We start from the raw sequence: 26,860 nt of genomic DNA, 5'->3' as shown, positions 1-26,860 counted from the left end.
TCAGGCCTAAGCCCACAAGTCCTGGCTGGGCCCGCTCCATCTTTTCACCATAACATTTTTATTAAATAAAGGGAAATATTAGGAGACGACGTCTGCTGAGATACGAGGTTAATTCTTTACACGGTGAGTGGGTCACAGAGACACGACATCAATCGTCCATGAGCAGCAAGGGAGACACTTTAAGTTGCCCCGAGAGTACAAATCCCGTTTATAAGACAGCAGTACTGGCTTCTTAAAATAAAGTAAAACAAAACAAAAAGAAAAGGTTCAGAGGTTCAGACATCCAAATGAACTTGGCCAGGCCCTCAGGGGGAAAGGCCCCGCCTGCCTGGCGTCCCTGAGGGTGGGCTCAGGCGCGGGCCATGTTGGCCTAAAAGCAGGTCAGGTTGGGGGTTGGGGGGGGCGGAAAAGAGGGAGGGAAAGAACATCACCCCAGCCGGCAGACCTGCGGGTGCAGATGCACCGTAAGGTTCAAGCCACGTCCTCCTGCAGCCACGGGAAGAAGCTGGCTGGTTACAAGGGCCAAACATGGCGAGGGTATCTGGACCCCTCCTCAAGGCCCCAGGTGCTCAGTGCCAGATGGAGGCCCCAGACCATCTCTGGGAGTTGGGTGTGACTCCTCCCCCTCCAAGCAGATGGGCGAGTGACTTGAGATGTTGGGGCTGAGGACAGGAACGCCAGCAGGAGCTCCTCCCCACAGCTCAGGATGAGGGTCAGCATGGGGGGGGCTCAAGGGGGAGGGCGGATATGCCCAGGCCTCCATCACCCTAGCCAAGGGTTCTGAGCTGCCTCTCCTTGCTCCTGGAGGTCTGCAGGTCATAGAGGTTTGGGGCGAGTGGATTTTAAAAACATGCGCACGAGAGGCTTGGAGGGGGCAAGCTGCATACCACGGACTGTGGGTTCGACATACATGAGCTCATTCACATCTGAACGCCTGAAACCAGGAGCAGGGAGAAGCCAGGCAGAGCCCCACGAGGGCTACCACAAGAGAGACCCAGATCTCACCTGCAAGCCAGGCTGCACAGCTGCCCTGGGTGCAAGGTTGCCGCCACAACCGTCAGCGCATGGCAGGCAGGCTCCCTGGGCTGGATACAGCCAGGATCTGTGTTGGGAAGGAGGGAGCCAAGAAATCCTGGGCACGGGCTCAGCAGCACCGCGGGGGGTGGGGATGGGGGCTCTGAGGCCAGCCTGGGGCAGGAGGCGGGGCTCGAGCTGGCTGGAAACAGCAGGGGCAGGGGCCAGGTGCTACCTCCTGGCCCCCGCCCGCGGGAGCAGGACAGGGACACAGGCAATGCCTGCAAAGGACTCGGGAAAGTGCAGGTCCCGCTCCCACTCGTCCGTCTCTGTGTTATACACCTGCACGATGCCCGTCACATTGTTGAGGCGCCAGTTGTAGCCCCCCACGACGTAGATCTTCCGCTCCAGCAGGCAGCAGCCGGCTTCGGACTGGCCAGCGCGCATGGGGCTCACGCTGGTCCACTGGTCTGTCTCTGGCACGTAGTACTCCACAGCCAGCACATCGAAGCAGCGGTCCACGTGGTCCATGCGACCCCCAAGGGCATAGATGCGGCCGCCAGCGCCCACCATGGCGTGCAGCACGCGTGGCTCGCTCATAGGCGCCTTGAATTCCCACTGGTCGGCCGCCGGGTCGTAGCAGTGCAGGGCCTTCTTGTCCTCCACCGAGATGCCGTAGCCGCCAGAGATGTAGAGGCGGCCCCCGCAGGAGGCCCCTGCGTGGCCCCACGTACGACGCTTCAGCGAGCAGGCGTAGGCCCACTCGTTGCGCCGGGGGCAGTAGCGCTCCACCGAGGCCAGGCTGCCTGCACGGTTGCGGCCGCCTGTGGCGTACACCAGGCCGCACAGCACATTCAGCTGGAACTGGATGCGGCTCTCCTGCATGGCCTGCAGCCGCAGCCAGCGGTTCAGGTGTGGGTCATAGCGGTAGCAGGCGTCCACGGCGCCCTCACCACTGCGGTACTGCAGGTGCTGGCCCCCGGCCACGTACACGAAGTTGTCCAGCACAGCTACACATGTGTGGCTGCAGCCCACCTCCATCTCCGTGAGCTCGCGAAAGTGGCGTGCACCAGGCTCAGGCAGCTGGTACACCTTGCTGCTGACGGCGCGGTCGCTGTCGGTATAGGGCGTGCCGCCAAAAGCCACCAGCGACAGCACGTCTGAGCGCACAGCGGTGCGAGGCGACTGCATCTCGTGCTGCCGGAAGGGCAGTACCTGGTAGTTGAGGGCCTCCAGCAGGTACTGGCGGCACAGCACATCCTCCACCATGACGTCCAGCATCTGCACGCTGTCCACCAGCTCCGTGGCGTGCATGAGTGGGAAGCGGATGTGGCAGAGCACATGGCTGGCACGCGGCCGGCGGGCTGGGTCATGCTGCAGCCAGCGGACAGCCGCACGGAACAGGTCGATCTCGGCGCAGCTCTGCAGGCGGTTGCTCTGCAGGAAGAAGACCAGGCGCTCCAGGGGCAGGCGCAGGAAGTCCTCTTCCTCGGCGATCTGTAGAAAGTGCTGGAACGTGAAGGCGTCCACTGACTCGCGCAGCGAGGCCAGGCTGAAGGTGGTGGCCATCTGGCCGATGTGGAGACAGGTTTCCACGCTCATGGCCGCCTTGAGGAACTCCTCACACAGCTCCACCACTGGCAGCATCTGCAGGAACACGGCGGCACCCAGCACGTCCTGCACACAGTCCAGGTCCAGGGTCACTTCTGCGCTGTATGCAAAGTCGATGACGTGCCGCAGGCCACGGGCAGACACGCCCTTCAGCTCAATGACATCCTGGCTTGCCTCCCGCATGCCGCCCGTGAACATGGCCCTAGGAGGCAGAAACGCAGCTAGCGGGCTCGAGGCAGCCAAGGGCCATCCCAGCCAGCCCAGAACAGCATGGCCTCGGGAACAGTGGTCCCAGACACGGGGCATGGGGCACAGCCAGCAAGAGGAGAGCAGGCCAGATGCTCGTTAAAAACATGGATTTTCAATCCACCCCAAGCTGTGTGTCTTCCTAGAAACAGCAATTCCCTGCTCTGCCCCCTGCAGTGGTCTCCTGTCACTGGGTCAGCCTCCCCCACATGGCTGAAACCCAGCGGCTGGGAGGGCGGGGGCAGTGGCTGAAGGGGTGGAGCTGGGCAGGAGGGGAGCCACCACTCCATCTCTGGGAACAGATCCGCAGCCCCACCGCTCAGGGGAGGAGGCTGGGGCTCTAGGGGCACTTGGCATCACAGTCCACAGAGCCCAGCCCACACCTGCCTGCGGACCTAGGCAGGTGGCTCTGTCTTCCTCAACCTGAGTCTCAGCAACCATCACATGGGGATAGGAGGTGATGGGGTCCAGGAGGCTGTGCGGGGGTGACTGAGCTCCCAGGAGAGGTCCCAGGTAGTCAGGGAAGCACCCCCCCACCCACTCACAGCCCAGAGGAGTCATGGACTAAATCCCCAATCTACTGTGAGATCTCTGACACCACACTGTCCTGCTCTGAGTAATGGATAATGTGACAGCCGATGAGAGGACATAGGCCCCTGGGCAGGAGGGAGGCTCGCAGCTCTGGGTCACAGTCCCTATGGCTTTTAGGTGCCTCCCAGCGGAAGAGGGAGAGAACCCCAGCACCAGCTCCGGGGGTGGGGGGTGGGTTTCTCATGGGCTCATGGGCAGGCTGGCGTCCCATGATAACTCTGACTGTCAGTGCACCTTCTCTGACAGCAGCCTATGGGGGAGGAAGCGTTCCCTGTCCAGCCCCTGAGAGATGTCCTTCTCCTAGTCTCCTGCCAGGTGCAGGCCATGGGGCAAGGACAGATGCAAGGTACCATCGCAAGGCTCTCACATCTGCCCAATGTGTATCTCGGCGCTGTTCAGGAGCAGCTCTGCTGGCTCCCAGACCCTGCCCTATGTGTTCCTCCGGGTCCCTGCCAGTCCTCGGGCATCAGGCACTGAAGACAGGGGTGGCCATGGCAATGGGAGGGAGCATTGCCTTTTAAGGCCTGGCTGGCTGCAGTACCCTCGAAATGGAGCCTTTAAAGGGCATTGCTGGCTGGGCCCACCCGTCCCCAAATCCAGAGTAAAAATAGCCACGGTGCCCCCGTTGGCTCAGCTGTTGCAGCTCCCACAGTGGCCTCGCTGGGCTCCTGGGGTGGGCACGGGGGGCACCAGGCCAGGCATTAGGCCTCAGGGAACGTGTGACCTGGGGCTGCTCCTGGGCTGGGGCCAGCCTGGAGACCCCAGGGACCTGGCTCTGCTAGCAAGGTCACTGCCCAACTGAAAGGAGGCACATCTGCTGGTCACCAAGGGAGGAAGGGAGGCCACTCAGCTCCATGACAGCCCCCAGCTGGCGAGAACCCCTCTTCCATGAGGCCCTTGCTTCGGCCCAGCCACAGCTCAGGGACAGACAGACACACCCGGGCGCCGGCCAGGCCTCATCTGTCATGTGAGGGAGACATCCACAGCTCATCCGGGCCTCGGACAGAGCCTGGCACGTGGGCACCAGCAAGTTCCTTGGATGTCCCACCAGTCCCTGGGCTGTCCACTGCAGGTGCCCTGAGGGTGGGCTCCCTGACAAGAGGGACCCATGCTCACCTCATCCCTGCTGTGGCCTGAGGCTTAGAACAAGGTCTAGCATGCAGCAGGTGTCCAGCAAAGGCCTGGCCCAGGCACCCCTAGTGTGAAAGCCACTCAGTGGGCACCCCCGGACCGGCTCTGTACCCCCAGGCTCATTCTGCCCACAAAGAGTAGGACGCAAACCTGCAAAAGCCACAGGTTTCCAGGATGCTGGCTTCTCTCTAAAGTCAGGAGAGCATCCACTGTAGCCACCATCCCTCAAGGCTGTCCCTGAGATGGGCCCCCCTCAGGTAGAGGGTGCTCTCTGTCCCATCCCCACTCCCAGACAGATACCCTGCCAGGAGACCCGGTGCCAACACTCACCTGAAGTAGTCGCTGCAGGCAGCCAGGACCACCTTGTGTGCATGGAAGACCTCCCTGTTGATAGTAAGCACGACATCAAGGAGCTGACCCTGAGCACGGAGGGTGGCCAGGCCCTGCAGGAGGCTGGCACTGTGGCCAGGTGCCGAAAAGGTGCACTTGAGGGCCCCGTTCTTATCGGCTGTGCTGTGGGAAGAGCAAAGGGGGACACAGCCTGGAGGCCTTGAGGTTCCCACACACGCCACAGCAGGGAAGAACCTTGAAAGCGTGATGCTGAGCAAGAGGCCAGACAAGGAAGGCTGCACCGCGTGTGACTCCATTGATAGAAATGTCTGGCCGGGTGTAGTGGCTCATACTGGGATGACAGCACTTTGGGAGGCTGAGGCGAGAGGATTGCCTGAGCCTATAGGTTCAAGACCAGCCTAAGCCACTTGGTGAGATCTCATCTCTACTAGAAATCAAAAAGTTAGCCAGGCATGGAGGCCATACCTGTTCTTCCAGCTACTTGGAAGGCTAAGGCAGAAGGATCGCCAGAGCCCATCAGGTCGAGGCTGTGGTGGCTGTACACGTGCTATTCCACTCCAGCCTGTGTGACAGAGTGAGACTCTGACTCAAAAAGAAAAAAGAAAATGTCCAGAAAAGGCAAGTCCACAGAGACAGGAATCAGATTCATGGTTGTCAGGAGCTGGGGAGGAGAACAGGGTTTCCTTTGGGGTGATGAAAAGTTCTGGAACTTGACAAAGGTGGTGGTTGCATAACATTGTGAGTGTACTGAATGCCACTGAATCGTATGCTTTTAAATGATTAGTTTTTTGTTTTGTTTTATTTTGTTTTGTAGAGATGGTGTTCTCGCTATATTGCCCAGGCTGGTCTCAAAGTCCTGGCCTTAAGCAGTCCTCCTCCCACTGTGCCAGCCAGAATGGTTAGTTTAATATTATGTGAATTTCACTTCAATAAAAAACAAAACAGGCCAGGGCACGGTGGCTCATGGCTGTAATCCCAGTACTTTGGGAGACTGAAGCAGGAGGGCTGCTCGAGGACAGGACTTCAAGACCAGCCTTGGCAACATAGTGAGACTCCATCTCCATAAATAAATAAATAAAATAAAAGACAAAACAAAAGACATGGCAGCCTTCTCAGGTTCCTGCTCAGCCCGTGCAAACCCAGCCATGACCCCCAGCATCACCTCAGGGATATGAGACCTCTGGGGTCCAACCCCCCTTGCCCATCACCCTCATCTCTTCTCCCTAGCCCTTCCAGCCCTTTCATTATTTTATTTTGGAAAGTTTTTGTTGAGTGGTTCAATGAAGGACTCGCTTTGAAGGCCTGAAACGTCATTTCATCCTCAACATAACACGAGGGGACACTGTTGCTATCTCCAGGATCAGGTCCCCAAGCACCCTGCTCTGTCCCCATGGCCTCTGCCCTCTGGGACTCCCGAGACCAACCCTGCCCACGTGAGGCCCAAGCACTCAAGCCCTGGTCTTTTCAAGAAACGGGTGGGGCAGTGGGCTTGAGGGCTCCAAACTAGCAGTGTGAAGGCGCTGACCTCAAACTCAGGGCACACAGCTGGTGTTCACTCCATGCGCCACTGCAACCAGGGGTCCTTGACCACTGCTCCACCGCAGGCCATGCTTCCAGGGCCCCTTGGGAAAGGTGGGTGACAACTGGCAGATGGAAGGGCTGTGGGGCCAACACTGACCACAGACAGGCAAGGTGCTACTGGGCAGAGCAAGCTGCCTGAGCTCTCGCCCTGCCTGCAAGGTGCTTTAGGAGCCCGGAGAGCGGGAACATGGGTTGGAGGACCCAGGAGGGGGAACCTCACGGTGTGCAGACCCCTGTGCTGGCTACTCGCCCTCCTCCCACCACTTGGCTGGCCTCCACAACCCCGTTTGCCGTCATGGCGGCTGGGCGCACACACACCACCTTTGCTTCCAACCTGAGGCCTTGCCCTGAGAAGGGTGAACCCGTATGACTGGCCGTTTTAAGAAGCTGCCCTGGCTGCCCCCGGCCCTGGCCCCCCACTCCTCTCCGCACATGGGGCTCCGCAGGCAGGCGGCACTACAGGCCCACCCTGGGGCACCAGCCAGACAGGAGCACCTGGGCCACAGTCAGCACACTGGTCGAGTGGGCCCAAGAGCAGTGCCTCAGGCCTCCCGACCTTAGGGGCCCCACCCCAGCCACGCGTTCACGCCCCAGCTGGCGCTTCACAGATAGGGCAGGCCTGCCCTGTGACACTCCAGGCTCTGGCAGGGAGACGGACACCCACGGAGACAGGTGTGGATGTACAATGACCGCTCCATGCACCAAGAACCTGCGGTGGGGGGAGGGGGCTGTCCTGAGGAGGAGACAGCCAAATGGGATTGAAGGGAGGAGGAGGAGGCAAAGGAGGGAGAGGGAGGAGAGGACGTGTAAGAGGAGGTGGAGAACGGGAGGAGGGAGAGGGAGAGGAGGAGGAGGAGGAGGGGAAAGCCGAGGAAGGAGGAAGACGAGAAGGTGGGGGAAGGAGGAGCAGTCCGGCAAAGATGGATGCCCGTGTGCACCTCAGAGCGGACGGGGAGAGGGGACCCAGGGCCACTCTGCCCGCAGGCCCTCCAAATGCGCATGACACGGGAAGGCTGGCTGCCCACGCCCGGACCTGCGGAAGCCTCCGACACACAGGGAGCTTGAAAGGGACCCCACAGACGCGTGGAAGGCAGACAGGCTTGAACAGATGTGCGGGCTGAGGGGCAGGATTCCACCCGCTGCCCTACCGGCCGGCTGGGGGACTCGGCCCGTTCCCTGGGTCTCGGCTTTCCTGGCTGCCAAATGGGCCTCGGATGTTACCAGGCTGCCCTGAGGCCCTCCTGGGAAACAAAGGCCACAGACCTGGACTTCCCAGTTTCTCTGAGGGACGCCATCCACCCCTGCAAGCCCCTTGGTGCCTCTACTTCCATCACACGGAGTCAGGCATGGAAGAACTTGAAGCTGGTAGGCCCCCAAGAGTACAGCCCACGGCAGGGGCCCAGGGAGCCCTGCAGGCCTTTCTGCAGACAATTCACCTCCCAGATTTGCAGGCAGGCCCTGCCAGGCTCTGGTTTTTCTTAGAAGTTCAAGATTTGGGATGGGGTAGGAGGACTCCTTGTGCTTTCTCTAAGTCCTTGGGAACAGGTGTGCAGGTGCACAAGTTCACCAGAATAAAGATTTCACGCCAAGGCAACTTCATCATGGGGCAACGCAGTCCTTGGACCTATACTTCCTGTGCTCCTTTGTATATAGAGGACATCAGGAAATCAACACAAACCCAGTAGCCTTGAAGAAAGCGGCACAAAAATGCAGACTGATGGTTCACAGGAAGGCATGCAGTCAGCCAGAAAAGCACGGAGACTGGCCCTCACTCATAGGAAGGTGGATGGGCTCATGATGGGAGTGTGAGGCGGGCAACAGGGGAAGCCAGCTGGGCAACTCTAGCAACATTCTGAAGGCTCCTGTCCCTGACCCAGCAACTCCACTTCTGACACACAGATGCTGCCACCGAGGGTCAAAGATGAGAAACAAGCCAAACAGCCTTCAAGGGGACACAGAATGACAGCACCTTTCAAAACAGCGATGCCAGGCTGCCCCTTACATGTCCTGGGGATGGCACCCACGGCAGGAGGAGGAAGGAAGGTACAGTGTGCACTCCGTGGCTGCCACCGGTGCCCAAGGTGTGACACATGCATCTCCCTGAGTGTGTAAGAATGCATCTGGAGGACTGCAAAGCTAGCGGAGTGCTGCCATGAGAGCGTGGGCGCCCACGTGTCTCTGCTCTCTGCTGTCAGGGTTATGGAAAAAAGGAAGCCAAGGGGTGGCTAGCAGCACTGGGCACAGGAGTCTCAGGGCTCCCAGCAAGTGGAGAGGCTGTGGGACCTGGATGGCAAGGTCTCCCGGGGAAGGCATGGGGGCTGGGCTGGGGTTGCTCTGGGTCTGGGGAATCAAGCCAGCTCTGGTTAGCTGTGAACTTGGCAGTCACTCAGCTGCAGAGTGGGGGCAAATGACAGTCCTGTCCCCCCGGGGCTGCTGGAGAAGAGCAAATGCAGGTCCTGGGATGGAGGCTGTCACTGGCATTGACAACTGTGCACTCCAGGAACTCAGATGCTCCCATCTGGAGTTAGGATGGTAACTCCTTCTGGTAGGAGGGTGGGGTCCCAGCTGCATGGGGGGAGCCTCATCCTCCCAGGCCACCTCCTCATGCCCCTATACTCAACACCCCTACACAGCTGTTTCCTTCCTCTCATCTTACAGAGGGGACCCTGAGGCCCCCCACCATTGCCCCCCAATACCAGGCTATGCTGCTGCCCCGTGAAGCCACATCTAACCCCTGCTTCCCTTCCGGGGGGATCGGGGGGAAAGAAGGCCACAGTGGCCTGGACAGAGAAGTGAGGCCAGCCTGGGCGGAGGTGGGCAGGAGGAAGAGGGAGGGTGAGAGCTGGGCCGATGACTAAGGTCCTCTCCAGCCGGTCATTGGGAGGAGGGGAAGGACCCATTACTCAGGCCAGCCCAGACAGGGGGCGGCCGGCGCAGTAGGGCCACGGCCCCCAGGAAGGCGGCGGCGGCCCTGAGCTGGTCCGAATCTCCAGACGGCCACTCGAGTCACGGTCACCCGCACGTGAGTCATCGGAGCCGATGCGTCAGCAACCCCAGTCAGGGCCACTTCAGGAGGCCACTCACCACCCGCCCTGGCTGCACCCTCAGCCCAGATCTGGCCTCTGAGTGGCCGCGAGCCCCACCACAGGCCTGGCCCAGGCTCAGGCCTGTGCTGACACCCCCAGCCGCTGCATCCCCCCAGCACTGTCATCAGGCACCCTGGCGACAGACCTGTGCTGAGCACAAGGACACACCCAGGCCCACCCAGGGACCCCACTGCTGCCTCCCTCAGAATCTCCCTGCACAGGGACATGCTGGGCCCTTTCTGGGGCAACTGGGTGGGGTGACTGCCCCCAGGTGGACCCCGAAATCTCCTGGGGTTGCCCCTGGTGTCACCTGCCTATTGGTGACAACCCTGCGTGGGATCATTCCCCCAATGAATCCTCTGTGAGGCCCTCAAATCCTTACATAGGAATCGGCTCTGGGGTGACCCGTTCTGAGGCAGGAAAGCCTAGTGGGGAGGTCACAGGAAGCTCAGAGTCACAGAGGCTGCAGCCAGGCACCCTGGTGATGACAGCGCTGTGGGGGATCAAGAGCAGGGCAAGGAGGGGCTGCCTCAGGAGCTGATAGTCAGGGCCAAGCACCTGTGGGGTGGGTGCCCCCTCCTCCAGCCCCCTGGCTGCAGTCCTATCCCCACAGTTGGCTTCTCTGCTCGACAGGAGAGAGACCCAAAGCACCAGACAGTTCTTTTCATTGGAATGTCAAAAAAAAAAAAAAAAAAGGCAAAAAGAAAGAACTTCATGGAAACATTTTTTTGGGGTTTTGTAAAATCCTCCCCACCCCCACAAGGAGCCCAGAGTCCAGCCAGCAAGAGCTGCTGGCGTGCCCTCCCACTGTCCTGAGCATAGCTCCTACCCTCCAAAGCCGAGCCCTTCCCATCTTAAAGCCAGTCTCAAGTTTATCGTCCATGTGGTTCGGAGAGGCACAGCAGGGCAGCCCAGCTGGTTGGCTCCCGTGCCAGCCATGTGATGCCACCCAGGGTCTCGCAGTGCATGGGTAGGAAAGACACTACGCTGCAGGGGACACGGGGGCTGTCAGTGCAGCCTGAGGGATCTCTGCCCTCTCTAGCCTCTGTCCTATTCCTGGGCTGGTGACTGAAACATCACCAAGACCATCCTCAGAGAGCCTCATCTGAGACCAAGAGAGAGGGGAACAGAGACCCAGAGATAAAGGACAGAGACCCAGAGAGAGGGGGACAGGGACCCAGAGAGAGGAAGACAGTGATTGCCGTGGAAGACAGAAGCCTGGAGGTCTCAGCACCTGCCCGTCCACCTCCCTGCCCCATCTCACCCACTTGTGTCCTCCAGTCAGAGCGGCAACCTCTCTGGCGGCCCATCCTGCTCACTGCTGACCCTCACAAGCAGGCTCGGGCCTCAGGAGTCCTCCAGCAGCCCCAGAGGGCAACACCACTAGTGCCCCCTCCCAGATGGGGAAACTGAGACCCAGCACAGCTCCCACAGCTGTGGGCAGCTCCTTCCTGCTCTCCCTGCAGCCTGCTGACTCCCTGAGGCCCCACCAGCCCCCGGGCATGTGCCTCGAGGCAAAAAGGCACAGAGAGCCAGGGTCCCAAAGCCCCACAAAGGCAGCGTCCCCGCTGTTGCCATGGTTACAGTAGTTCATGGCCTGAGGGCTGTGCTCCCAGCCTGCAGGATGGAGTCACTGGCTTCTGGCACCTCAAGCCAGCCCTCGTAGGCTCCGGCTGGCAGCAGTCCCCACTCACGTCATCAAGCTTTCTCCTGGGACTGCCCAACAGCCTCCCACCCACCAGGCTGCAGTGGTCCCTTTTCGGGGCTATCTCTCCTGATAAGGGACAGCTCCTCCAAGATACCAGCAGACCTTGGGCTCCTGGGGAAGCAGAGGAAGGGGAGTGCATCTAGATGGATAAGCGGGGGGCCAGGCACAGATGCAGGTCCCAGAGCAGTGTCCTGGCAGGCCGGGACACCAAGCCACTGACAGAGGCCCATAGTGCGGGACAGGGGCCCAGGGGAGTAGGACAAGGGTCCAGGGGAAGGGAACAGAGACCCAGATAGAGGAGGTCAGAGGCCCAGGTAGAGGGGAATAGGAACCCACAGAGAGAACAGAGGCCTAGAGAAAGGGGACAGAGACCCAGAGAGAGGGAAACAGGGACCCAGGAGAGGCAGGCGGGGACCCACAGAGAGGGAGACCGGAACCCAGAGAGAGGGGGACAGAGCCTAAAGAAGGGAACAGAGACCCAAAGAGAGGGGGACGGAGGCCTAGAGAGAGGAACGGAGGCCCAAAGAGAAGGGGACAGGAGCCCGGAGGGAAAGGGACAAGGACCCAGAGAGAGAGGGACAGGGGCCCAGAGAGAGGGGATAGGGACCCAGAGAGCAGGGGACAAGAACCTACGGAGAGGGATTCAGGGAGGGGAGCAGAGGCCCAGAGCGAGAGAGACTCAAGAGAGAGGGGGACAGGGGCCCAGGGGGGAGGGAAATGGGCACAGGACATAGATCCCGAGACAGGAGGAGACAGAGACACCGACAAAGGGAACAGAAATCCAGAAAGAAGGGGGGACACAGACCATGATATCCAGGGTGCTGGGGGGGGGGCCACAGAAAGAGAGGAGAACCTGACTGGGACTGGAGCCATGTCCCAAGCCTGGGTCCTCCAGGGGCGCCTGCAGTCAGGCTATTTACTCCTCCCTCCCTCCCCGGTGGGCTCCTACTTCTTCAACAACAATTTACACCAGGATCCTGGGCACACCTGAGGGCAGATCTGTGCATGTCCCTGAGTGGGCCTTGTCCCCCAACTCCCAATCTCCTTCAAGAGCCCAGTGCTGCGAACACAGATAGTTGCTGTGAGCTGGCCCTGGCTGGCCTGTGCCACACAGCTTGCTGGTACAGACATCCCCTGACCCCTGGAACCAACCCAGGCTCCATCTCCCTCATGGCCTCATGGTCTAGCAACATCCCCTGCCTGTGTGTCTGCTGGGTGGGGACAGGACAGGGAGCATGCCTGCAGCAGATGGTCATGCAACCTGCCAGCACCCAGAACTGGTATCTCCAGACGGGCCGCCAGGTAACAGCAGGGAAGACCCAGGCTTGGCGAGGGCGGGAGGCTGTTCCGATCACTCCGGGCATCCAGGAGGGCAGGCGGGCAGGTCCTGGAAGCTGCGATCCCCTCGAAAGAGCCACTGTCAACACCCCAAGACCAGTGAGGTAAAAGCGGAGTCCCAGCTTGCAGGAGGGAAGGGAACCTAGCAGAGCTGGGAGACATGTCCCCCTATGGGTCACCCGTCCCACCACGAGGCCTCCCCTTCCCTGAGTCTCACTTGAACCTTCCAGAAAATGGAGGGGGGAAAGGAGGGGCAAAAGTGCAGCAACTTGCAAGCTGTCATACCAGGACCATGGGGGCACTCCAGAGGAAGAAGGGGGAGGGAGGGTGGCAGGGTTGACCTCACACCGCCTCCTCAGGGGTCACCATGTGCCCAGTTCCCTGGAGGCCAGGCTGTGTTCTCTTGCCCTCGCCCAGCCTCTGACCTGTATCCGGGAGTGCAGGTGGCTTGAGACTCTGCTGCTGCTGACGGAAAGAGGGGCTGAGGGTAGTGCCCCCCCAGACTAGCCCAACTCTGGCCATTTTTCAAGGCCAAAAAGGAAAAGGGTCCCGGATGACAAGTGGTAGACATAGCCCCCTCCCTGGCAGTGACAAAGGTCTCAGCCTCCACAGCACCACCCCCAAGCTGGCTCGTACCCAGACCACCATGTCAGGGCATCCCCATCAGAACAGCCCCCACAGGCCCAGGCAGCACCCAGTCTGTGCAGTTCTTGGCACACACTATCATCCCCATTTTGCAGATGGGGACTTTGAGGCACAGAGAGGTTCAGGCCCTGGCCTAAGGCCACACGATAAGCAAGAGGCAGAAGGACACCAGGCTTGGCTGGGACCTAAGGCCAGCACACATTCCTGGTTGGCCTCTCCACACCCCAGGCGGGTGGGCCCGTGATCTTCACTGTGAGGCACAGGGAGACTGAGGCTCGGGGGGCGGAGAGCACTCGCCAGACTCTGCCTGAGCCGGGACGATAGATGTGGGGCTGAGGGCAGGAAGAGCCGAGGCTGTGGGCTTACCCCCACTCATCTTCCAGTTGCTCCGCAGGGGGGCTGAGTATGTGACCCACCAACTCAGATCTTCCAGGGATTCCTCGGCATAACTCTCCTGGACTTCAGGCCTTCACAGCCTTGCACATGCTATTCCTGGGACGAATGGCTGACCCCTCCTGCCCCAGACCATCTTCCCTACGCTGTGCCCCAATTCCACCAGTCCTCCTGCGCTCAGTGCCACGGGTGCCACTGCCTCTGACTTCTGCACGGTCTCACTCGCCCTCTTGGCTAGCTGGGTCCCCATCCAGGGGTGGGTGAGGGGCAGGTCATGGGCTGAGGCATCCCCACTGGGGCAAGGTTGCTTCAGCTCATCCCCTATATGACCCACTGTGCTAGGAGCTGGGGCCACTTGCACAAGCAAAACCCTTCCCTCTGCAGATCAGACAAGTAGATACATGAGTGCATGGCTGCACGGCACCACGGAATTCCAGCACCTCAGGGCGGAAACATGCGGCAAAGCAGCCCACCCCACCAGGACCCTTGGCAGTCAGGAGCGGAGGCCCTAGAAGGGACAGGGCTGCCACACAGCATGCTCATCCCCCATGGAGCTGGGTGCAGGCACTCCACGGTTCATCAGGGGCCTTCTGGCCACAACATGAACCTCAGTGCTGGGGATGCTGTCCTGAACACCTTCATCTCAGGGCTGCTTGACACTCTCCCCCCTTCCCATGAGGGCCACCTTTTTTCCTAGGGAACCTGTTCTCCACTCTCCATGGTGGGGATCAGGCAGACCCTATCCTTGTGGTGAGGAGGCACGTGACCCAGCATGGCCAACCAAGGGCCCTCGTGATTGGGCCTGGGCTGGGGGCATGGTCCATTTGATCCAATTGGAGGAGCCTTCCCTGGGACTTCCACAGGAGCCACAGGCTGGGGATTCACCGTCCCCATGGGGTTGCCAAGCTAGCAGAGTGCAAGGTGGGCAGAGACCTTGGCAGAGTTGAGAGGGAGAGGCACAGGTGCTGGCAGAAGCCTTGAAACCCAATGAACCCCCAAGGCAGAATTGAGAGGTAGAGGCACAGGTGCTGGCAGAAGCCTTGAAACCCAATGAACCCCCAAACTGGATGTCTCCCTGAATCTCCTGTTCATGTGGCCTTTGAGCTGTTAACTGAAGACAGTGAGTCGGGTTTCTGGCTCTCCTTGCCAAAAGGGGCCTCGGATGCAGGAGCCTCAGCTTCATCCAGGCATTCCAGACAAGTCTCTGGCTAAGCTGCGTGGCGTTACTGCTTCTCCAGCTGCTGCCCCTGCACTGCACACGCCCTTCCTAGCAGCTGGGCAAGAAGGCCATGTGGAAGGTGCTCTGACGGTGAGTGGGCAGCAGTCATTCCCAGCCAGAGGCCCACCTATCTGTGACGTCAGAAGTTTCCACTCTGTCCACCACGATGCCTCCAAAAGGTCAAGGAGCTGCCTGTGTCCCGACCAATGCACAAGTTCAGCAGCATAATGCTAGTAGTCTGGAGGCAGGACGAAGCTGAACAGCAAAGAGGCTGATCCATGAGTCTTAGCGAGGAAATACCACCTGTCACTTGTGCAAGTGACTCACGTGGAGTGTAGATACTTGTGTACCCTGGATGGCCCTGCCACAGGTGACAGAGAGCATGAGCCTAGAAGGGCAACAGATAGAGGAGAGAAGCCCTGCCGGGATCCCAACTTCACCAGGGTGGACAGTCATGAGGTGAACTTCAGTCCTGGAAGGGTTCTGTGGACTGAGAGGCAGCCCAGGGGTCATCCGAGGGGCTCCCCCACATGTCTGCCACCTCACAGCCACCTGGACACCCTGACACCCACCCTGGGAAAATATTCTGCTCAGCCTGGGTGACAGAAGACTCCGGCGATCACACGCCTCTGCGCCACCACCTTCGGCAGACTGCCTCAAATTCTAACATCCCTTGGAGAGTGAGATGCTCCGGATATCCAGCCCAGCCGCTCCCGCCTGCTCTGTCTCTGACCCCTGTGGAATTTCACAGTTGTGGCGTCAGAAAACATCTTCAGCCATGGTCCTCGGGTGACCCCCCTGCAGGCCCTCGAGATCTCTTCTGGGCTGGCGTGTTCAATTCCGGAAGCCCTTGCAAAAAGTCTGCGAGTCCCCAAAGGTGTCGGTTCCTTCCTCCGGATCACAGCGTCCCCAGTGCGCACCACGGTGGTGCGCCCAGAGCCATCAGGCGCTCCCCGCTCGGTGAGGGCTCTGAAATCGTGCTGGACGCGCACCAAAATCCGCTCTGCAGAGGAGGAATGCTCAGCCGCGCAGCCGTGGAGAAGCGTCCCGCTAACGCTGCGCGGCCCTCTCTGGAGGGACATGTGGAGAGGGTGGGGGCAGGAAGGGGCTGGAGGCTGGGGTTAACAAGTGTTAAGAGAGCTCGTCCGCACAGCTGCGAGCAGCTACCAGAGGAGGAGGGTGGGGCTGCCGGCAGTGGGGACCCAGCGGGCCAGCCCCCACTTCCCACTTCAGACAGCTGGACGGGAGAGCACGGCTGTCGCCGGCCTCTTCAGTTCCAACACACAGCACGAAGGATCTGCTCACTCACTGAATGCAGCACAAGCAAAAGGGGACCGTGCACAGAATGTTCTAGAATGCGGCTGACTTACTGACAACATGCTTGTGAATGTCTGTGGTTCTACACACTACACAGACCCTGCCAGTTAAAGAAAGGGAGGAGGAGGACGACCTTCAGCTGGACTGGGCATGGAGGGAAAACCAGGTTTCCCCCCACATCCATCTCAAATTGTGGGAGGTTCGCTGGATCAATACTCAGAGCACCCACCTGGTGCCAGCAGTTGTGCTGGCGCTGGGGCCACTACTGGGAACAGGACCAGCAAAGTCCTGCCGTCTCAGGGAGCGTACCCTCTAGGGAGACACAGACGCCCAAGTATAGGAAATGCACCATGACTGATGACAGGGCAGGGGCTGCAGGGGGTGGGCAGTGGTGCCTGGTGGCCAGTGGCCACTGGCCAGGCCCCAAGGAGGCAACACTTGAGCCGTGCAAATCGCAGGGACAGGACATTCCAGGCGGGCGTGCTTTGGACACCAGCAGGGACGTCAGGGCTGTGGGAGCCCAGGGTCCGGCGGGTCACATCAAGAGCAGGTGTCAGGCAAGAGAGCGACATGGTCGGGGGCCTGCCTGAGGAGAGGGACCCCGACTTTAGTGGTAGACAGCAGCCAGGAGGGCAGGAGCCAGCGGTGGCTCAGAGCCAGGAGGAGGGGCTGGCCCCAGGCTGTGGCTCAAAGGTGGAACCAGCAAAATGTGCCAACTTGGGACCTCCCGGGGCAGCTGCGACTGGGCCCAGGCCTTCTCTCAGGGGGAGGGATGTTCCCGAGATGGGGCCTGCTGGAGGGAAGGCCTGAGGCCCGTAAGGCCCTATGCAAGGAGGGGCGGGAAGGGCTCTTCTGGAACAGAGGCAGGCTGCAGCCCAGGCTGGATGTCACCTCTGTGCTCACTGGCACAGCCCCTCAGGACAAGTGGACCGCAACCTCCAGCCTGCCCGATGAGAAGGCGGAACCTGAGAGCCCTCATGGCCGCCACTCTTGGTCAGTATGAGCACAACCCCAGCCGTCCCCAAACCCTTGCCCATCCTCCAGCCCCCAGCAGCCACCCTGGCCCAAACACCCTCATCTCTTCCAGAGGTGTCCTCTCACCACAGCAGTCTGACGCAGGGGCCCTCACTCAAGTCCTGCTCCAGGTCCCTCCACCTCACTGGCTTCCCCTGACAGACTCAGCTATACCTCACTCATGAAGAGTCTCCAGAATTTTCCAGAGCAGGTGGGAAGCACCAACTCAGCATCAAGATCTCGGGGTTAGCCAGGCTTGATGGCTCAGCCCGTAATCCCAGCGCTTTGGGAGGCTGAGGTGAGTGGATTGCCCGAGACCACGGGTTCGAGACCTGCCTGGGCAACTTGGTGAGACCTCATCTCTACAATAAATAAAAAATTAGCTGGGTGTGGTAGCGCACGCCTGTAGTTCCAGCTACTTGGAGGGCTGAGGTGGAAGCATCACCGGAACCCAGCAGGTCGAGGCTGCAGTGGCCGGGAGCGGCCACTGCACTCCAGTCTGGGCGACAGAGTGAGACTCCAACTCAAAAAAAAAAAAAAAAAAAAGATCTCAGGGTCCCTGTGGCTACCCTGAGGAAATGATCCCACAGCTTTGATTAACCCCTGCTGGCACAAATGCACCTCAGGTGGGGCCATGTGTCCTGTGGACCCCGAGCACCCAGCACCACACAGTGGCAGGCACATGGTGGCGGCAACACCCTAAGACAGAGAACAATGTCGAACGAATTCTGTCCACAGAGCAAGCAGTCAGGGACTCGGGGACACACACCACCCAACATCAGCCAGAGCCTCCAGCAAAGCCTACCCTGTCCTTCCAGGTTTAAAGGCCCCCAAGCAATTGAATAATTCCTCAGGGCCCTGTTTCTCTTCTCCCTCCTTTCCTCCTCCTCTCTTCTATCCCTCTTCCTCCTCTCTTCATCTCTCTCTTCTCCTCTGTCTCTCCTCCTCCAACTCTTCTCCTCTCTCCTCCTCTTCCTCCTCTCCTGTCTCTCTTCCTCCTTCTGTCTGTCTCCTCCAAGGCCTTTGACCCCAAATCCAAAACATCCCTAAGACCAAAGGGCAGGTCACAATTTTAGAAATCATTAAAACAGGCCGAGCTCGGTGGCTCAGCCTGTCATCCCAGCACTTTGGGAGGCTGAGGCGAGTGGATTGCCTGAGCTCACGGGTTCGAGACCCACCTGGGCAACTTGGCGAGACCCCGTCTCTACAATAAATCAAAAATTAGCCGGGTGTGGTAGTGCGCGCCTGTAGTTCCAGCTACTCAGAAGGCTGAGGCGGAAGGATCGCTGGAGCCCAGCAGGTTGAGGCTGCGATGGCCGGGAGCGGCCACTGCACTCCAGTCTGGGCGACAGAGTGAGACTCCAACTCAAAAAATAATAATTATTATTATTATTATAACAGGCCAGGAGCAGTGGCTCATGACTATAATCCCAACACTTTGGGAGGCAGAGGTAAGAAGATTGCCTGAGCCCAGGAATTCAAGACCAGCCTGGGCAACACAGCAAAACCTTATTTCTACAATAAACCAAAAAATTAAGTTTGGTGGTCTGTGCCTATAGCCCCAGTTACTTGGAAGGCTAAGGTGAAAAGATGGCCTGAACCCAGGAAGTTGAAATTGCGGTGGCCATGAGTGTGCCACTGCACTCCAGCCTGAGCAACAGAGTGAGACTCTAACTCAAAAAAAAAAAAAAAAAAAAATCATAGCCAGGCATGGTGGCATGTACCTGTAGTTACAGCTGCTTGGAAGGCTAAGGTGGAAAGATTACCTGAGACCAACAGATCGAGGTTGCAGTAGCCGCGAGCATGCCACTGCACTCCAGCCCAGGCGACAGGAGTGAGACTCCAACTCAAAAAAAAAAAAGAAAGAAAGAAAATCAGAAAAAGAAAAAACTCGAAGGGCAGTAATGAGGGGAAGGCCTCTTTTTTATGGTGGCTGGGGAGACACAGGTGCAATAAAACCCCTTGCTGGGAGGAAGTTGGATGACAGACCACAGGGCTCCCTGGAGACAGTGCAAGTATGGCAGGGCTAATAAAACCTTTCTTCCCGGTGACTATGGCCGAAGACAAGGCTGTCCCAGGGGTCGCAGCTACTGGGTGGCAGCTGTCCAGCTGTGAGATGATCAAGCACTCCAGAGCAGTTCCACATCCTGACTCCCGGGACCCTATTGGGGAGGGCAGCCTCTCCCAGGGGGAAAACTGAGCCTGCGATAGATCCAGTGATCTGGACACTGTCCACAGCATGCCTCCAGCCCACTACTGCCTCCAGCTTGCCCAGCCTCTTCTGCCCCACCATGGCACCTGCCGGGACTCATGGCTCCTGCTCCAAGTCCTGCTCCTGGGCACCCAATCTGCCCTCTGCCACTGCCCCTGCTGCAGTCCCTCTCACGCCTCCAAGTAATAGCAACAAGTTCCCAAGGGCTCAAGCCAACCTTTTCTTGGCCTACCTGACACACGGACTTCACTGGCAAGGCTCTCTGGCACCCAGCATCCCACTAAAGCAACGTCACCACCGCCACACTAACCTTACAAGGCACATGCAGCTTCCCCCAGCTAATTGCATCCCAGCCACCCCACTGAGTGGGCCTGGAGCCCCATTTCCCAGATGAGGAATCTGATGTGGCTGCACACTGGGGGGAGGGACCCACAGACACCTATGGTCCAACAAAGCAGCTGTTGCCGCCAGATCTGCCCACATTTCCCAAGAGGAGTTGAGCTCCAGTCTCTGAAGGGTCAAGATCCTGCCTCTGTCTCCCTCTGCACAGAGGACAAGGCCAGAGGAACAAATACCTCCTCTGAAGGCCACATCATCCACATGTCCTCCCAGCAGGGACTGGGGCACTGGACTCTTCCAAGGCTCCAGGGCTTAGTGGGGACAATCTAGGGAGCAGCCAGAGAGGGTGTGTTGAGAAAACTTCAACAAGCAAAGGCCACCGAGTCTGGACTGAACTGCGACAAGCCCACTGGGTGCAGCATCCTAGTCACGCCTTCCCACGGAAACACCTGCAGCTGGTGTGGCCCTCACCCCGTGCCCCCACATCCCTCCCAGCAGCAGTGTGAGTCAGTGAGAAGGCTGGGACCGGTCCAGGGACCTCCAGGGAGGCAGGCCGAGAAAGGAGGATGCCAAGGCCCCCGTCTGCAAAGCCTGCATGGGCAGAGCCTCCCCAGAACTCTGCAGGCTGGGTACCTCACAGCGATGGAATTCCAGCTGGAGAGGCGTGTCTGGGGGGGAGGTTCTCCTCCCCCTCACAACACTCGGAATGGCCCAAACCCCATCTTCCTCCAGGAGCCTGGACCCCCATGGCCTGGGTCAGGAGGAGGTTGGCTGGTGAACAAGTGTCTTTTGTGCAGCAAGGACCCCACCTCCATTCTGCAAGCCCCTGGCCAAGGCAGCCACACTCAGTCCATCCCTGAGGTTCAGTTCAGCCATTAACGACCATCTCTACTAGGCAACGGGTTTTTTGTTGATCCCTGGAGATAGGAAGGAGGGAGAATAAGCTTTTCTCTTTCTTTTTTCCCCCTTGGTTGCAGAAGAGAGAAGTTGGAACAAACAAGTTATATAATGCTGGGGGTGGTGGGGGATGGGGGAGTGTGGTCCCTCCTGAGGACAGTTTCTTGAGCTGTGGTACCGCATAAAGGGCCAAAGGGAAGACAGGAACCACCCCCACCCCTGGCCAGATGACAAAGCCCTTCCTGGGACAAAAAGGCAGAGGCAGGCGCTGCCTGGCAGGCTGGAAAGCCAGGCTCACAGATGAAGGCCAGCCTCTCTTGGCCCAGCTGCCCCACAAGTCTCCCCACAAAGGCATGAGACCAACCTGATCTCACAGAGGGGGGCTTTCTGTCTGCCAGACTGCAAGCCTTGGGGAACAGAAAACTTTTCCACATGCCATTCCGCCCTCCATCCCTCTCGAGCACATCTCTTGAACATTTACTCACTCTGTGCTGCCATGTTCCAGGCGCATAGGACGGCATAAGATAGGCTTTCCACTCTTAAAGCACTTCCACAAAGAGACACACCAAAGAATGTGAAGTGACAGGCATGATCCAGAACATACAACTACCGTGTGACACTGCAATTCTGCTCCTAGATATGGACCTGAAGAACTGAATGCAGGTGTGCAGTCATGGGTGCATACACCCATGTTCATAGCAGCCCAGTTCATAATAGCCAAAAGGTGGGAACAACTCAAATGTCCATCAAGTGATGGATGGATAAACAAAATGTGGTCATCTACACAACTGAGTATTATACAGCCATAAAAAATAATGAAGCACCGACACATGCTACATCATGGAAGAACCTTGAAAATATGATGCTGAGGGAAAGAAGCCAGACGATACAAAGGCCACATGGTGTATGATTCTATTTATAAAACAGAAAAATTGCTAGAGACAGGAAGCAGATTAGTGGTTGTCAGGGGTTGTGGCAGGGAATGGGGAGTGACTGCTGGTGAGAATAGGGTTTCCCTTTGGAGGATGAAAATGTTTTGTAACTAGATAGAAGTGGTGGTGGCACAATAATGTGAATGTATGTACTAAATGCCACTAAATTGTGCACTTTATTTTATTTATTTATTGTGCACTAAATGGCCAAATTCACCCATTTCTTTTCTTTTCTTTTTTTTTTGAGTTGGAGTCTCACTCTGTCACCCAGACTGGAGTGTAGTGGCCGCTCCCGGCCACCGCAGCCTCGACCGGCTGGGCTCCGGCAATCCTTTGGCCTCAGCCTTCCAAGTAGCCAGAATTACAGGTATGTGCTACCACGCCCAGCTGATTTTTTGATTTATTGTAGAGATGAGGTCTTGCTGCCCAGGTGGGTCTCGAACCCACAAAAATTCACCCATTTTAAGTGTACAGTTCAGGCTGGGTGCAGCGACTCACGCTTATAATCCTAGCACTTTGGGAGGCCGAGGTGAGAGAACTGCCTGAGCCCAGGGGTTCAAGACCAGCCTGGGCAACTTGGCGAGACCTCGGCTCTATAATAAGTCAAAAAATTAGCCAGGTGTGGTAGCATGTGATTGTAGTTCCAGCTACTTGGAAGGCTAAGGCGGGAGAATCACCTGAGCCCAGCAGGTCGACACTGGGGTAGCCATGAGCGTGCCACTGCACTCCAGCCTGGACAACAGAGTGAGAATCTGACTCAAAAAAAAAAGAAAGAAGAGAAATAGGTGAATTTTATGTTACATAAATTTTACTTCAGCTGGGCTCGGTGGCTCAGCCTGTAATCCCGCGCCTTTGGGAAGCCGAGGTGAGTGGATTGCCTGAGCCTGTGGGTTCGAGACCCGCCCGGGCAGCGAGACCTCCTCTCTACAATAAATCAAAAAATCAACCGGGCGTGGTAGCGCGGGCCTGTAATTCCAGCAACTTGGAAGGCTGAGGCAGAAGGATAGCCAGAGCCCAGCAGGTCGAGGCTGCGGTGGCCAGGAGCAGCCACTGCACTCCAGTCTGGGCGACCAAGTGAGACTCCAACTCGAAAAAAAAAAAAAAAAAAAATGGCTAAAACTAAGAATTGGCCATACCAAGTGCTGGTGAAGATGAGAAGCAATTAGAACTCTTGCACATTGCTGGCAGAGATGCAAAATGGTACAGCCACTTTGGAAAAGAGCTTGGCAGTTTCTTAAAACATTCAGCATGCATCTACTATACAACCTAGTCATTCCAGCCTAGGTGTTTACCCAAGAGGATGAAAGTATATGTCCACACAGAGACACATACCCAGATGTTCATCACGGCAACTTTATTTGCAGTTGTCAAAATGGAAACAACCCAACAGTCCATCATCCAGTAAATGGATAAACAAACTGTGTCCACCCATACAACACTGTACGGATGGACACAGTTTGTTTATTTTTACTCCGCAGTGAAAGAGAACTAACTTCTGATACTCACAACAACACAGATGAACTTCAAAAACATTATGTTAGGGAAAGAAACCAGACACAAAATGCCACATGTTGTATGACTCCATTCTTGTAAAATTTCTAGAAAAGACAAAGCTGTAGAGAGTGAAAGCAGATCTGGAAGTCCCTGGGGCTGCAGCGGGAGTGGGGTTGATTGCAGACAAGCTTGGGGGAACTCTCTGGGGTAATGGAAGCAGTCTAAAAACTAGACTGTGGTGATGAGCACACAACTCAATAAATGGGCCAGGGCTAGGCTTATACTTGCAATCCCAGCACTTTGGGAGGCCAAGGCCAGAGGATTGCTTAAGGCCAGGAGTTCGAGACCAGTCTGGGTGACACAGTGAGTCTTCATCTTGACAAAAATAAAAAAATTAGCTGGGCCGGGCACAGTGGCTCACTATAATACCAGCAGTTTGGGAGGCCGAGGTGAGAGGATTGTCTGAGCCTACGGGTTCGAGATCAGCATGGGCAACTTGGTGAGACCTCACCTCTACAATCAATCAAAAAATTAGCCAGGTGTGATGGCGTGTGCCTGTAGTTCCAGCTACTTGGAAGGCTGAGATGAAAGGATCACCTGAGCCCAGCAGGTCGAGGCTGCGGTGGCTGTGAGCGTGCCACTGCACTCCAGTCTGGGTGATAGAGACTCCAACTCAAAAAAAAAAAAATTAGCCAAGGACAGATGCGGTGGCTCACACCTGTAATCCCAGCACTCTGAGAGGCGGGGGCAAGAAGATTGCCTGACCAGAGTTCAAGACCAGCCTGAGCAACATAATAAGACCTTGTCTAGGCTGGGTTCAGTGGCTCAGCCTGTAATCCCAGCACTTTGGGAGGCCGAGGTGAGTGGATTGCCTGAGCCCGTGGGTTCGAGACCCACCTGGGCAAGTTGGCAAGACCTCCTCTCTACAATAAATCAAAAATTAGCCAGGCGTGGTAGCACACACCTGTAGTTTCAGCCACTTGGAAGGCTGAGGCGGAAGGATCATGGAGCCCAGCAAGTTGAGGCTATGGTGGAATGTGCCACTGCACTCCAGCCTGGGCAATGGAGTGAAACTCCAACTCAAAAAAAAAAAAAAAAAAAAAAAAAGACCTTGTCTCTACAATAAATAGAAAAATTAGCCAGGTGTGATAACACTTGCAGATAGTCCCAACAACTTAAGAAGCTGAGGTAGAAGGATCACTTGAATCCAGAAGGTTGAGGCTGCAGTAGCCGTGATGGTACCACTGCACTCCAGCTTGGGTGACAGAGTGAGACTCTAACTCAAAAAAAAAAATTAGCTGGGCATGGCAGGGTGCGCCTATAGTCCCAGCTACTCGGGAGACTGAGACTGAAGGATATCCTGAGCCCAGGAGGTTGAGGCTGCAGTGAGCCATGATCATGCCACTGCACTCCAGCCTGGACCACAGAATGAGACCTCGACTCTAAATAAATACATAAATGTATTAAAACTTAATGAGCTGTTCAGGAATAATGAGTGTATCATACGGTGTGTAATTAATTACATATCAATAAAGCTGTTTAAAAAAATGAAAGAAAAAAATACCTGACATGGTGGCTCACACCTGTAATCCCACACTTTGGGAGGCGAAGGCAAGAGGATTGTCTGAGTCCAGGGGGTTTGAGACCAGTTGAGGCAACTTAACGAGTCCTTGTCTCTACAATAAATCTAAAAATTAGCCAGGCATGGTAACACACACCTGTAGATTCAGTTACTTGGAAGGCTGAGGCCCAGCAGGTCAAGGCTAAAAAATAAAAATAAAAAAGAGCCTTTGCCTCCGGTCATCTACCTCAAGGCCCAAGGCAGGAACTTGAGGTTTGCTGTCCCTCCTGTCTGTCCCTTACTTGCTACCTCACGCCTGGTCGGTCATCAAGCCCCAGCTACTCCACCCTCTGAATGTCCCCCCAGATCCTCTGATGCCTGCTGGTTCCCACACCCACACAGGAAGGCTGGTCACCCCACTGGTCGCATACCTCCTCGGTTCCCCATAGCAACTGGCAGACCAGACTCAGTGCCTTGCTCTGTCCACCACCCAAGCTTCAAGGTACCACTCCTCATCTTCAGGAACATGCAGGGTTGCCTTCTCTGTGCCCTGGCCGGGCCACCCCTCCTTCACCCAACCCATCTCTGTTTCCTTCCATCTGACTTCCAAAGCCCAACTCACACACCGGGACCACCAGGACATTCCTACAGCCCTGCAATGAGGACCAACTCCACAGCTCAAGGTTATGGACTAACTTCATCATTTATCATCGTGGCTGAAATGATCAGCTCCTGGAAGCTCAGAGTGGGAAAGAGCCAGGAATTTCCTCCTTGGCCAGCCAAGAGTGGTAGCCTTCCAGGGGACCAGGGTGGGAGGGTCTGGCCTTGCCCAATGGGAAAAGAGCAAGAGGTCATACTCCCTAAAGCAGGTGCCCTCCCTTCTGAGAACCCAGAACGCATAGAGGCAATGTAGACACCCACAATTTGTATGCAAATTCTGGGGTTCAAGCAACTCATCTCAGGACTTGGCCATAAGGAAAGGGGACCTTCCTCTGACCAAAGGAAAATCCTTTAGCCTGGAGCTTGGGGTGTGGGATGAACTTGAGTCCCATGGTGATGAGAGGGAGGAGCCCCAAAGAAGACAAAAATAAAAAAATTAGCTGGGCCGGGCACAATGGCTCACTATAATACCAGCAGTTTGAGAGGCTGAGGTGAGAGGACTGTCTGAGCCTACGGGTTGGAGATCAGCATGGGTAACTTGGTGAGACCTCACCTCTACAATCAATCAAAAAATTAGCCAGGTGTGATGGCGTGTGCCTGTAGTTCCAAGCTACTTGGAAGGCTGAGATGGAAGGATCACCTGAGCCCAGCAGGTCGAGGCTGCGGTGGCTGTGAGCGTGCCACTGCACTCCAGTCTGGGTGATAGAGTGAGACTCCAACTCAAAAAAAAAAAAATTAGCCAAGGACAGATGCGGTGGCTCACACCTGTAATCCCAGCACTCTGAGAGGCGGGGGCTCTATGTTTTCCATAGACCCTCTGGGATCTCTCACCATTCTCAGGCTCCCCAAGACCCATTCCAGCCCCTCAGGATCCCTGGGACACCTCAGACCCTCTCGGCCTCCCCCTCTCAGGCTCACTTGAGACCCCCACCCACAGACTCTCAATCCTCACCCCTCCCAAGCCCCTTCAACATGTTCCCAGGAGCACCGTCAGCACCCCACAGGAAGCCTTAGGCCTCAGCCCCCTCCTCAGAGCCGCCCAAGCCACTCTCAGGTCTCCTGTCTCCCAGATCCTGTGACATCCTTCTGGCCCCAGCACAGTCAGGAGCCGCTCGGCTTCCCCTCGGACCCCAGGATCCTCTGGCCCCTAGGGCGGCCTGCAGACGCCGTGGGGTTCCAGGGGGACCCAGCCCCCATTTAGCCGCGGCCCTCCCCCAGCCAGGACCCCACGGTCCGGCAAAGTCCGCAGTCCCGGCGCAAGCCCTCGGGCGAGGCCCCGCAGGACCCCCAGGACTCCTCGTTGGTCTCCCGCGCCCCGGGACAGGTGCGGGCCCATCCTGCGGGCCGGGTCTCACCTGTTTGGACGCTCGGGGCCGGGGCCCGCGCCGAAGGCGCCGCCTCCGCCAGCGCCGCCGCTGCCGCCGCCGGACTCCGCCATCTTCCCGCCGCCGCCGCGCGTTCGAGTGACGGGAGCCGCGCGCCGTCCCGGTAGACCGAAACGCGAGGGACGGGGCGGGGCC

At 57.6% G+C, this 26,860-nt stretch overlaps 1 protein-coding gene across 2 annotated transcripts; it reads right to left on the bottom strand.

Moving 5' to 3' along the window:
* KLHL26 (kelch like family member 26) lies at nucleotides 1-26,860 on the bottom strand. 2 transcript variants are annotated; one of them, XM_021708213.1, is made up of 4 exons: nucleotides 26,696-26,815; nucleotides 12,374-12,379; nucleotides 4,924-5,101; nucleotides 1-2,827 (listed from the first exon to the last, which is right to left on the bottom strand). In XM_021708213.1, the coding sequence occupies exon 4, from the start codon at nucleotides 2,821-2,823 to the stop codon at nucleotides 1,246-1,248; it is 1,578 nt and encodes a 525-aa protein (XP_021563888.1). In that variant the 5' UTR covers nucleotides 2,824-2,827; nucleotides 4,924-5,101; nucleotides 12,374-12,379; nucleotides 26,696-26,815; the 3' UTR covers nucleotides 1-1,245. The 2 variants fall into 2 exon arrangements, with proteins under 2 accessions (XP_021563888.1, XP_008047587.1); XM_008049396.2 differs by lacking the exon at nucleotides 12,374-12,379 and having other exon boundaries at nucleotides 4,924-5,106; nucleotides 26,696-26,860.

The sequence above is a fragment of the Carlito syrichta genome, unplaced genomic scaffold (assembly GCF_000164805.1).
Source record: "Carlito syrichta isolate Samal-C Ts95f unplaced genomic scaffold, Tarsius_syrichta-2.0.1 Scaffold135577, whole genome shotgun sequence".
Classification (NCBI taxonomy): Eukaryota; Metazoa; Chordata; class Mammalia; order Primates; family Tarsiidae; genus Carlito; species Carlito syrichta.
This window is presented reverse-complemented; position numbering and strand designations above follow the sequence as displayed.

What these genes read in the sequence shown, in the direction of transcription:
- KLHL26 (XM_008049396.2), bottom strand. Translation starts at nt 26,778, where the DNA reads ATGGCGGAGTCCGGCGGCGGCAGCGGCGGCGCTGGCGGAGGCGGCGCC. An exon ending in GGCCCCGAGCGTCCAAACAG is followed by an intron (nt 5,107 to 26,695) that starts GTGAGACCCGGC and finishes CTCTTCCCACAG; the next exon opens with CACAGCCGATAAGAACGGGG. An exon ending in GCCTGCAGCGACTACTTCAG is followed by an intron (nt 2,828 to 4,923) that starts GTGAGTGTTGGC and finishes TCTGCCTCCTAG; the next exon opens with GGCCATGTTCACGGGCGGCA.